Genomic DNA, 13,207 nt, shown 5'->3' with positions numbered 1-13,207 from the left:
CCTATTAATAGAGGTAAGGAACTTAGAGATAGGGGAGAAATGGAAGTTGAGTATATGTATTGGCTTGGCACATCCCTTTATCCTTTCTGACCTGCAAACAAAGAATTAAATAATTTCTGAGATTCCATTCAACTCAAAGTTCCAATAATTCTCCTCATTTTGAGCATTCAGTGATAAGCATTAAGAAATCTTTAGAGGGAGAACCAAGATGGCGGCATAGGTTAACGCCGGAGTTTGCTGCTTTGAACAACTACTTCAAAAGTGAAACTAAAAGACAGAGGGACATCACCCAGAACCACTGGAACGCTGGCTGAGTGGAAGTCCTACAACTAGGAGGAAAGAGAAACGCATACGGACACTCAGAGGAGGCGCAGTGCTGAAGTCAAATTCTGAGGTGCGGAGTGCGCGCGCGGAGCGGGCTGGCGGCGGAGGGCGCGGTTGGCGTTTTCAATCGGGAGGGAGTCGCAGACTCTGAGCTCCAGATCCGGGCGAGTCTTTAGGGACCCAGACTCAAACGGGAGAAGCGGGACTGCCTGGCTTTGGTCAGAGCGAGTGCAGCTTTCCCTCCGAGCTTTGCAGCCATTGCTGGGACTCAGAGAGGCAGAGCCCCTGGGGACAGGACTGAGAGCGGCCATAACTGCTCTCTCTGGCCCACCCTGTTGATCCTGTGCGACCAGCCCCGCCCAAGCCCTGCACAGAGGCATTTGCCGGATAGCCTCAGGCAAACGCCAGATTAGCACCTCCCTAGAGGACAGAAGTTCTCTCACTGCTGACACAGCTGATTCTCATAGCCACTTGGCCTGGAGGGCAAACCCTCCCTGGAATTAGCTACAAGACTGCACACAAAGGCCACTAGGGGGTGCACCAAGGAAGCATAACAAAATGCAGAGACAAAGAAACAGGACAAAATTGTCAATGGAAGATCTAGAGTTCAGAACCACACTTTTAAGGTCTCTCAAGAACTGTTTAGAAGCCGCCGATAAACTTAATGAGAGCTACAAGAAAACTAATGAGACCCTCGATGTTATATTGGGGAACCAACTAGAAATTAAGCATACACTGACTGAAATAAAGAATATTATACAGACTCCCGGCAGCAGAACAGAGGAGCGCAAGAATCAAGTCAATGATTTGAAATGCGAGGAAGCAAAAAACACCCAACCGGAAAAGCAAAATGAAAAAAGAATCCAAAAATGCGAGGATAGTGTAAGGAGCCTCTGGGACAGCTTCAAGCGTACCAACATCAGAATTATAGGGGTGCCAGAAGATGAGAGAGAGCAAGATATTGAAAACCTATTTGAAGAAATAATGACAGAAAACTTCCCTCACCTGGTGAAAGAAATGGACTTACAGGTCCAAGAAGCGCGGAGAACCCCAAACAAAAGGAATCCAAAGAGGACCACACCAAGACACATCATAATTAAAATGCCAAGAGCAAAAGACAAAGAGAGAATCTTAAAAACAGCAAGAGAAAGAAACTCAGTTACCTACAAGGGAATACCCATACGACTGTCAGCTGATTTCTCAACAGAAACTTTGCAGGCCAGAAGGGAGTGGCAAGAAATATTCAAAGTGATGAACACCAAGAACCTACAACCAAGATTACTTTATCCAGCAAAGCTATCATTCAGAATTGAAGGTCAGATAAAGAGCTTCACAGATAAGGAAAAGCTAAAGGAGTTCATCACCACCAAACCAGGATTATATGAAATGCTGAAAGGTATCCTTTAAGAAGAGGAAGAGGAAGAAAAAGGTAAAGATACAAATTATGAACAACAAATATGCATCTATCAACAAGTGAATCTAAGAATCAAGTGAATAAATAATCCGATGAACAGAATGAACTGTTGATTATAATAGAATCAGGGACATAGAAAGGGAATGGACTGACTATTCTTGGGGGGGAAAGGGGTGTGGGAGATGCGGGAAGAGACTGGACAAAAATCGTGCACCTATGGATGAGGACAGTGGGTGGGGAGTGAGGGCGGAGGGTGGGGCGGGAACTGGGAGGAGGGGAGTTATGGGGGGGAAAAAAGAGGAACAAATGTAATAATCTGAACAATAAAGATTTAATTAAAAAAAAAAAAAAAAAAAAAGAAATCTTTAATTCTGAAGAGTCTTTCAGAAACTGCTGTTGTGTTTTTCCCCCAAGACAACAACTTAGTTTACCTAGAATTTTTATTTAGCAAACATTTAAGCTTTAATTGTCTGCTTTCAAAGGGGCTATGTATTTCCTCCTTTCACAGCCTTGAAGCTCTCTCTCTCAGCTCTCGGCTCTCCTTTAGAAATCCACTGGGATTCTATTGACCTGCAGTGAAGGACTGGCTGCCTTGAGCAGTCAGATAGCTGAGATGAGTGCCTACCCTTAGCCATTAGTGGCTAAGTCCTGTCAGAAGACAAAGGCTCCTTCTACCCCCTAGCAGTGCCTCATGTTTTTGTTTGTTTGCCTCACTTAATATTTTCCCATTGATTTTTAGAGAAAGCGAAGGGAGGGTGGAAGGGAAAGGGAGAGACAGAGAGAAATATCGATGTGAGAGAGACACATTGATTGGTTGCCACTCACACGCACCCTAACCAGGGCCAGGAATTGAGCCTGCAACCTAGTTACATGCCCTTAGCCAGAATTGAACCCAGGACCCTTTAGTCCACAGGCCGACGCTCTATCCACTGAGCCAAACCGGCTAGGGCTAGCAGTACTGCGTTTTTGCTTTATTTGGGAAGTATTGTAACACAGCTGTCCACTCTGGAGCCACACTGCCTAAGTTTAAATCCTACTTATCTCTCCTTAGATATGTCTCCTTGGGTGAGTTACTTAACCTTACCTGCCATGTCTCAGTTTCCACATCTGTAAAATGGAGATACTAGAACTTATCTCAGTCTTTTTATGGGAATTAAATTGCTTAGAAGAGTGCCAGGCACTTAGTGGTATTCAAGTATCTGTTAAATACTTTTATTGATGATAGAGGACAGATTGAGGTGTTTGTTCGTTTGTTTTCTTTAACAGATTTAAATGGTTTCCCATAGCCAACATCCTAGCGTTCCAGAATATCAGACACGGGCTTTTTGTTTTGTTTTCTGAAGAGATAGCAAATGCTATCCGGGGCAGAAGGAAAATAAATGCTTTTCCCTCCTGGCATTTCCCTTCCATCTTCTGCCCGAGTGCCTAAGAGTGATAACCCTGGTCAAACTTGTCTGCTCAGCTCCAGCAAGGGTCACAGACAAAGCTTTCACTGTCGTCACTTTAAAAATAGTGTAGGTTACTTTTTCCTTGGTGGAATTTAGCTAATTGAAGCCTAAGACTTTCATGAACACTCTTGGAGAGGTGGGTTTGACTCTTGCCATTTGTTCTCTTTGGCATTGACTTCTGCTTATCCAGACTCTGCTGGTGTGGTGGATCTTACCCTCAGACAGACATGAGCCTTGAGCCCCAGGAGTCAGCATGTGTGCATAGCCACTAATTGGGTGTTTTCTCATTCAGAGTTGCTGATGATGAAGTTCCTATTTCATCCCAAAGTGTGACCATTACAAAGGTTCTGAAATATTAGCTACCGTCAGTGCTTTGACCTTCAGTGTATCTCAGTCTAAATTCATTTTTTAAAATATATGTTCTTCAAATCTTTTGTTTCCATACTATGACCAGTTTTAAGCCTTTCTCCCAGTTTATTTTTCTTATTTATCCCTGCTGAAGTTTCTTCAATTTCTCCAACATCTGTTCGACAGCCTCTGAACTGGCTGGTATTTGTAGCCTCCAGTGGTATTCAGTGAGTTTGACATTGTGTATGTAAAAGTAGTGGATCAGTATAAAGGCAAGAGGAACATCTCTTAAAACAGGCAGTCAACACATGAACTCCTGCACTGGTCTAAATTTCCATCATCTATCAGTGGGAAAGGTGCTGCTCTTTAAGCCACCATAAAAGCCAAGTTAGTTCCAAACATTTTGGAAAAGAGGTACATGCTAGGAGGAAATCCTGAGTGATGATGAGTTGGCCTAACTCAGTGGTCAGCAAACTGCGGTTCGCAAGCCACATGCGGCTCTTTGGCCCCTTGAGTGTGGCTCTTCCACAAAATACCACGTGTGGGCGCGCACATACAGTGCGATTGAAACTTCGTGGCCCATGCGCAGAAGTCGGTTTTCGGCCTGGGCGAGTCTATATTTTGAAGAAGTGATTCCGAAGTGGGGGTGTCCTGCGACCGGAGACGTAGCAGCATGCAGCGCGGGGGAGGCAAGCGCGTGATTCATGCGCGAGTTGAGTGAGCCAATCAAGATGAGTGTGGATGGTAGAGTTGGAAGGGGTCGACCTCAGTGAACATATCTCAATCAGATTGAGGACGTTTTTAGCAAAGGTCAGCTTAGGAGTACCCTAATTAAGTTAACAATGTACCTACCTATATAGTTCAAGTTAAAAAATATTTGGCTCTCAAAAGAAATTTCAATCGTTGTACTGTTGGTATTTGGCTCTGTTGACTAATGAGTTTGCCAACCACTGGCCTAACTGATCCCAGATTTGCTCCATTTTCCACCACTGGCCAAATCCTGCTCCTAATTTCTGTGGCACAGCCCTAATGAGACCTATCACAGGACTTTGTCCCCCAGATGCATTTGCTCCTTCAGGTAGATTCCTAGGAAGCACTGGCACCATGGTTTGCCCTTTGCCAGCACTTCTGCCTCTGTAGGGGTTATGGGTGACGGGTAGGACCTGAGTCCTCTCTATTTCGGGAGATAGGGACAGGAACAGCAACTGACAAGTAGATATATTAACATTGTATTCAGATGCTTAGTAGAGCTCCACAAACTCGAATTTCTAACAGTTCCAGTGAGATGCCTTGTATACCACAAGATGTCCTTACTCCTGAATCATCTGAGTTCACTTAATATAAAAATCCAAACCTGTTCTCTTACATCTAAACATTGGGAGAGAATTTCCTTTGGAAAGTTAAGTTGATAGTTTCATTTCATTCTGGTCTTTGTGTTCGATTATGACTACAACCGGGTTACTATTCTAACAGGGACTTTGAATTTCCTGAATCGACTTCCCTCTGGGTAGCAGGCAGAGGAAGTATCTGACTTTTTTTCACTTTCCTGGGTGGCCTGCATACTGTCTCATTGCCTTGTCATTTGTTGCCTTCTTTCCCCTTATCTCTGGTCAGTGTGATAATGAACAACAAAGCTGAAAGCTGGAGGGCTGTGTGCACTTACAAATTGCCTGTGCTGTGAATGCCAAAAGGCCAGAAAGCTAGTTTTGTAGTGAAATAGAGTAATGTTCTGAGAAATGCCTTCATTGAGGAAGAGAACAAGGGGGAACAGTGGAACATAAAGGCGGATAGAGTGTTTCTAAATTTAGATTCCTGAATTGGCCATTTATAGTTTTGTGGGAAGACAAAATGAGGAGCAGCTATCTCAAAAGGTTTTATCCTTTCAGTTATCCAAGATCTCTATTCTAGAAAGTTTCTACTTGGTGGTAAAATAAAGTCTTGACCTTAATATATCTCAGATTGGCTGTGCATTTGTCTCCTGCTCTAATCTGCCTTTAGTGGTAGGTATTAACTTTATGAAAATGTGATGGTATTGATTTAGTGGGAGGCACTCTGAACTTGGAGATGGAAACATGAGTTTAAATCTTAACTTTGCTTCTTTCTAACATATAACTTTGAATAAGACTGAACTCCAGGCTCCTCTGTTTCTAAATCAGTCTAAGGCAGTGGTTCTCAACCTGTGGGTTGCGACCCCTTTGGCGGTCGAACGACCCTTTCACAGGGGTCACTTAAGACTATCCTGCATATCAGATATTTACATTACGATTCATAACAGTAGCAAAATTACAGTTATGAAGTAGCAACGAAAATAATTTTATGGTTGGGGGTCACAACATGAGGAACTGTATTTAAAGGGCCAGAAGGTTGAGAACCACTGGAAGGGATTGAATGAAACAATGTATGTGAACATACCAAGCACATTGCTTGCTTAGAGTTTTTCACTTTTTGTGGGGGGAAGTATATTCATCCAGTAATATCGTGGATGTGATTGTTGCATATTTTTTGCTTTTAGGCAAAAACTTGTGTAGATGTCCATAAATATCTCCTACAGTTAATGTTAAAAAAACAACAGACAACTAAAACTACAATGACTGTAGAATAGAATAGTGATAATTACCATACATTTTGCTGGTAATATAAAATCATGTGTAAATTCCTGAAGTGGATCAGTTGCAATTTTGGCAACTTTGCAATTTTACCCGTCATTCTAAAGCTGGAGTGTTGTGCAATTGAGAGCTATTTTTGTACAGAGTAAAGAATAAATTTTTTGACAAAACATTGCATTTTGGTAAAAACAGATTATGAGAGTACGTAGAGAGTGACATTATAATGATGCTGAGAATAAAAAGCCCGGTGGGAAAGCTTGGTTGCCATGTGCCTCTAGGCACACAGGAACTAGACTCAGCTGTTATGAGTTCAAAAGAAAAGTTTGCTCATGTGGAAACTTGTTATTTCAATATGTGGCACCTCTGAGTAACCTAAGGAGAGCATAGTATATATAAACAAGGGAAAATGGACTTTTCCCCCCCAGACATTTCCTAGATCTTCCCTATCCTGTAGTTGTGTGTTTCTATTAGGCCCCATATCCTCTGGCTAGATTTCATAGTTTCTGCTTATTACTCGACCCCCCTATATCTATTTGGGGCTCCTTTTGTGTACAGAAATGTACGTGACAGCAGATGCTCTCCTCACCCAGGTTCTGTGGCTCTCACCTCACTAGATGCTATCGTTTGTTTATCCATTTTTGGCCTTCAGTGTAGCTAAGTAAGCTGGCCGAATCTCTTTAGGACAAAATTCATGGGGTGAACATAACCTAATGAGCCCATTGCTGGTAAAATGTTTTTTGTTTTTTTTTTCCTGGGCTGAAGGTGTTAATGTGACAGATGGGAAATGCAGTCTGTGGTGGGAAAGGCAAGGGGCCCATAGGCCTGATTGTCCCTGTCAGCTGTTTTGTGTGTGGGATGAACCCCACCAATTCATAGCACTTGAGCTCAAACTTCCTTTTGTTGTGGAATATATTGGTGATGTAAGCAAGGATCCTAAATCATCTGCCTGGTGCACTGAAGAAAACAGTCATCCAGTGTTCTGCCACCTTAAACTACAGCATGTAGTTTTTGCTTATTGCCCGTCTGTCTTTGTTCACATCATGCTTTTTATGTTGTTGCAGTCATTTTATATGTGTATGTATGTATTGTTCTATACCTTTAATATAAGGGACTTGAGCATCTGCAGGATTGGTATCTGCCTGGAAGAGATGGTGTTCCTGGAACCAGTCGCCCTTGGATACCGAGGGATGACTGTATCCCTTTTTTCCATTTGTGTTATAAACATTTCCCATGTATATTTGTAGGACTCATAAATTATAGCATATTAGCTACCTAATTTGATATATCACAGTTTTTTCCTGTTATTACTCACTAAGGTTATATCTAGTTTTTTGGTGGTTTGTTTATTTTTATTTGTTTCTTGTTATGGGAAGCATCAAAATAAACATCGTTTTGCAATGTTATTTTCCAAAGAGAAATTTCCAGGAGCTAGATGTGAGGGTGTGGACATTGTAATGGCTTTTGCTTTGTGATGTCGTATTTTGTTTTCCAGAGGCGCAGTGCCTTTCTACACGGCTGCCAGTGTATTTACAACCCCTTTTAAAAGCAAGGTTTTTAAACGTTTTATATGCCTTGTTTTTAGATGGGTCTTTTCTTATTGTAAAGAATGGACCAAGCAGCTTCATCTAGCAGTAGCTAACTTTTTCTAGTAAAAACTAGCAGGAAACATCTATTGCAGTGGTTCTCAATCTTGGCTGCACATTAGAATCACTTGGGAATCTTGTTAAAATCCTGATTTCTGGGCCTCATCATTAGTAACAAAGAAACAGAATTTCCGGAGGATGAGGCCCAGAAATCAGGATTTTAACAAGATTCCCAGGCGATTCTAATGTGCAGCCAAGGTTGAGAACCACTGATGTATTGTGTTGGACTGCTCACTGCACAAAGCCCTGGCTTGGCTACATATCTGATATATCTTAAGTCTGGCTCAGAGCTACCAAGTGCATTTTTGGTGAATTGTCTTTACTCCTCACATCAGATGTGAATGCTCAAGTTGAAGTTTTCATTATAGGTTTTTTGCTGGTAGAATATTGTAGAAGTACAAAGGAGCTTGCTGTATATTTTTAGTCACTGGTAAAAAAAAAATGTCCTGGTTTGTTTAGAATGACTGTGTTTCTCTATATGGTTCCTTTGCTCCTTTGAAAAAATAAAAACATCAAAATAAAGTCCCGTGTAGACAAAAGCATCTACTTGAACCTTCTGTCAGGACTGTTTACTTAACCATTGTAAGTTTCCATGGTTCATATGATCTTAAGTTATCTTGTGAGTTTATCTTGTGAAATGAACCCTCTGTTCCCTCCTCTGGGCTAACCATTTGTGTCTTATTTTTCACAGTGAACATAAAGATTCTGAAAAGAAACACAAAGAGAAGGAAAAAACCAAGCACAAAGATGGAAGTTCAGAAAAACATAAAGACAAACATAAAGACAGAGACAAGGAAAAACGAAAGGAGGAAAAGGTACAGAATTTCCAGTGAGAGAGGAAGAGATGGGATGTACTTTTCATTTGGTTTACCTTTTAAACAGATAATGAAAGTACCTTCATTTCATAGAAAGATCCCATGGCCTTTGAGTGAAAAGGTCTGTCAGGAGACTTTAGAGTCAACCATAGTCTTATTAAACTATGAAAACAAGGTCTGTTGCCACTGTATAGCATATCTATTCAGGTCATTATTTTATAGATAAATTGAAGATGTAGTGTTCTGGAGATGTCAGTTTTCCTTCATGGGGAAAATTAATTCTGTTTTGGGGGAAGGGCTTAATGCTACCTTGGTCCTCTGTTGAATGAAAGTTCTTCTTGAGTGAAAATGTGGTGATGCTGGTGCCTTTGCTGACTTTTGGTTCTAGCAGAACCAGTGTAGCCATCTTGAAACAGCTGGCCTCCTCTGGCTGCAGATGAGTAGTGTTGTGCATAGACTTTTTAAAAATTGTCTTAATTTTAGGTTTTAAAAAAGTAACATTTATATTTGGTAAATTCAGATAAGTGAAATAGCGAATATAATGAAAAATACATTTCCCTTCTATCCATTGCTCACTAGCCTCCATCTTTCCCTTTCTGGAGGCAGCTACAATGCCAACGATTCTTTTGTATTTTTCCAGAGGTGTGTGTGTGTGTGTGTGTGTGTGTGTGTGTGTGTGTGAAGATTTTTGAAATACCCCTCTGACAAGTCTAGAAAATGGGAATTTGAAGAAAGGGAATGTGAATACACTTTTCCAAACCAGAGAAAGCAGAAAATAGACTATTTTTTAAAAAATATATTTTTATTTATTTCAGAGAGGAAGGGAGAGGAAAAGAGAGATAGAAACATCAATGATGAGAAACAATCATTGATCAGCTGCCTCCCACATACCTACTACTGGAGTTGGAAACTGCAACCTGGGCATGTGTCCTGACCAGGAATCAAACCATGGCCTCCTGGTTCATAGGTCAATGTTCAACCACTGAGCAACACAGTCCAGGCTCATTTTGTTTTGTTTTTTATTTCCTGTCTGCACTGTGAAGGGCAAATCCTTGAGAGGTGGAGTATATTTACTGAGGGAGGGGGCCCTGCCATAATTTAAAGGTAAAAAGCTGTTATTTTTCACGGAAACTTTTCTCAGTGTATTGGATAGTTTATCCTAAAGAATTGTATAAAATGAGTCTTAGAAAAATATGAAGACCTTCAGTTCACCTGGTCAGCAAGAAGAAGTCCGTCTGTGATTAGGGTGTCCCAAGGATTGAAGTCAAATGTCCTCTAATAAAGAGAGAGGCTTCTTTATTAGAGTCAAATGTAGCTTTCAAGGTACTAATCAGTTACTGTTGTTTGACTTTTCAGGTTAGAGCCTCTGGGGATGCAAAAGTAAAGAAGGAGAAGGAAAATGGCTTCTCGAGGTAAGAGTCCTCTGCTTCCTGTGGGTGCCCTGCAGGCCAGCTGCCCATGTGTCTGCTGCCCAAGTGTGCCTGTACCTAACACACACTGACCTGGCCATCTCCAGGTTTCCCAGGAAGTTGGCAGTGAGAGGACTTGGCCAAAGTCCTCTGAGCATTTCCAGAGTGCCCTTTAGTGAGTCTGACCAGGATATTTTCCAGAAGTTATTTTGAGTGGAGAAGGTTGACAGGAAGAAATTTTTTTAAATTGCGATATAATTTACATACCATAAAATTCACCCTTTTAAAGTGTATAGTTTATTGGGTGTTAGTATATTCACAAAGTTGTGCATCTTTCCCACTATTGCACTGTCTGATTTCTGAACCTTTTCAACACTCGAAAAGAAATGCCATACTTAGTCAGTAGTAATTAATAGTAGTATTCAGAGGCTCATATATAGATGCCTTCTTGACCTACATTTTAGGAATGGGTGTAGACTTGAGTAGATACAGGCTGTGGCAAAAGTAGATGTACAGTTGTGAGTACTGGAAACACAATCTGCACAGTCTAGAGGTCACTTTTCCTGTGCTATTTTTGTTGTTATGATTCTGTTTTCCTTATCAACCTCAACTTTTTAAAATAAGTCTAAGAATCCCCTCTAGCTTCAAAAAACTACAAATTTATGGTCATATATTCTCATTTGCCTCCACAAAACATCAGAATGGATTTACTAGAAGTTGTTGGAAGTAAACATTATTGACTTGGACAAAGTGTTTTGAGAGTTTTGCTTCCTTGAAACTTCGAACTTCCATTTTCGTTTGAAAACATTTTTGAAAACTGTGGCATGCCCTCTTCAGGCATGTTTTATAACTGTTCTAGGAATGCTGAATAATAAAATTCACTATAAGCTACCGTAGGCATTCTGATTTCTTAGATAAAGTGACTGAGCACAGGGAGGCTATTCTCTGCCAAGAAACTGACTGAGTGGATTTTTATTAAACCTAATATGTACTAAGAAAAAATGGACTCTTTGGACTTGGAGTAGTTTTATTAAACTAATACGTACTAAGAAAATAATGGATTCTTTGAAACTTGGGTTCAGTTTCAGACTTTCTGGGTTAGAAGGTTAGGAACACACCTTTCTAGGCAGTGGGCTCTGCATTTGCTTTGCTGGACTGCTTATTTGCTTGCATGTGTATCTGCAGAGAATCACTGGATGGAACCCAGTTTTCTGAGACATTGTTTGTAACTTCACCTGTGACAATACTAGGATCTAGCATTTACTGGCTGGGTAAATGGCAGTGTTTCTTTCTTTCTGGAACAAAGCTTGTGGAGATTTTGGACCCTTGGATCTATGTTAGTCACTTTTGTAGTTGGGGGAACAGCTTTAAAGGCTGGCATTTGGGGAGTGTGCAGAAATAAGGAAGGAAAGCTAATTGCTTTAAACATTCAAATTCTTCTGCAAGCAAGGCGATCCAGTATGCTTAAGGGGATGAGGTGATGTGGAGGTGGCATTATCTACTCTTAAAACCCTGTGAATATCCTGACTTTCTTTGCAGCTGAGTTTGTGTAAGCTTATCCCCTGGGTGTCTTAGAGGTGAAGCTTCATGTCCAGAGACCATTCCCTGTACTGAGTTAGTTAGCTCTGTAAGTGCTTCTGGCTGTAAGCAATGAGGTTCTGATCAGATGTGTTAAGCCAGGGAACATCCCAAGGCTGTGGTGATTATTGGTTTCATGGCTTTCTCTCTTCTTCCTTCTGCTTTTGGTCCAACATAGTTGTCTATAACAGAATTATCTTTTTAAATTCAAAAGACAAAATCTTAATAAAGATAAGGCAAGGCACTCTTTTTATGTCAAGTAAATAAACCTAAGGAGGACATTGAAAAATGTCTAAACTTGGCTTAGAATGAATTGAATTTGTCCTGGGCCTCTCATTTAGCATGTGCCCTTCTTTTGTTGTGATGTCATCTTGGTTGTTTTCCCATGTAACTAAGGTTATTTTCCTTAGACCTTTAAGGTACCAAGTTTGGGAAATAAAATTTTATTCCTTTCCTTGTAGAAACTATATATTAGGTTTTGGAGCACTAGAATGATCAGTTCGAATCATTCCTGGAGTCAGATACATAGTCTATCCTTCATGTGAAGTGAGGAAACAATTCAGTTTAAGTTTGTTCCTGTTATGGTTTGGGTCATGCTGGCAAAGGCAGCTAAGATGTAGGGGAGATGAAGACTGACTTTGAGTAAGGAGTCCTGATCCCAGATCTTGATGTGCCTGTTCATCTGTAAAGTGAGGACAATACTATCTACTTCACAGGGTTGAAGTGAGAATTAAGTGAGAAAAGTGCTCATGGAAAACCTTTATAGTAGATACAAGTGTATGTTGTTCTTATATTAGCTGCTTGTCAGTGCAGTAATTTATCCCTGCTTTGGATTACTTGATGTGTAGATGTTTCAACACTCATTAACAATTTTTTTTCTCTCTAGTCCACCACGAATTAAAGATGAACCTGAAGATGATGGCTATTTTGCTCCTCCTAAAGAAGATATTAAGCCATTGAAGAGACCTCGAGATGAGGATGAGTGAGTATATCTCATTACTTTGATTTTTTTTTTAAACAAAAAAGGTGTTGTTTAAAGGATAAATGTGATGTATGTCTCTGCAGTACACAGAGAAACTGCATTAATTGACTTTTACTCATTTGGAATTTGTGATTAATGGACTGACTGGGTGACTGATTTCTGTTTGAATTATGAGAAGTAGGGTTTGCTGAGCAAATAAGTCGTGCACCTGAGGCTTAAATGGAGAATATATATTTCTATTTTTCTTATTAAAAAGGCAGTGCATATTGTAGGAATGTCAAATAAAACAGAATTCATGAAGAATATTTAAATTATTTAAATTAATTTAGGTTTATCATCACTTATCACAGATAAGTTTTCACTGGTAAACCAATTCCTCCTGGGATCTGTGCCTGTCAATACATTCTAAGTGAAGTTTCCGTGTGTAGGATTTTGCTCTGAATTAAGACAGGTATTTGAGACTTATGGTACCTCTTTCTCAGATTCAATCAGTGATGTTAAATTCTATTCATTATTTTCGATCTTGTATAGCTTATTATGTTCCAGGAATCTACAAAGGATTTATGGTAGAAAGTAGTAGGTGGGAAGAGAAGAAGGAAATATTTAGTGAACTCATTTGTGTTCATTCAGAATTCATACA

At 40.4% G+C, this 13,207-nt stretch overlaps 1 protein-coding gene across 1 annotated transcript in view; it reads left to right on the top strand.

The window, feature by feature from the left end:
• TOP1 (DNA topoisomerase I) overlaps positions 1–13,207 on the top strand; it is a 92,409-nt gene that overhangs the window by 41,144 nt on the left and 38,058 nt on the right. Inside the window, exons 4-6 of the mRNA XM_081096956.1 lie at positions 8,475–8,598; positions 9,955–10,010; positions 12,472–12,567. Of these exons, the coding sequence (XP_080953082.1) occupies positions 8,475–8,598; positions 9,955–10,010; positions 12,472–12,567 (276 nt within the window). The remainder of the gene's footprint in view (positions 1–8,474; positions 8,599–9,954; positions 10,011–12,471; positions 12,568–13,207) is intronic.

Source organism: Myotis nattereri, assembly GCF_964212035.1.
Source record: "Myotis nattereri genome assembly, chromosome: 8".
Taxonomy (NCBI): domain Eukaryota; kingdom Metazoa; phylum Chordata; class Mammalia; order Chiroptera; family Vespertilionidae; genus Myotis; species Myotis nattereri.
The sequence above is the reverse complement of the archived record's forward strand: the minus strand, read 5'-3'. Positions and strand labels throughout refer to the sequence as shown.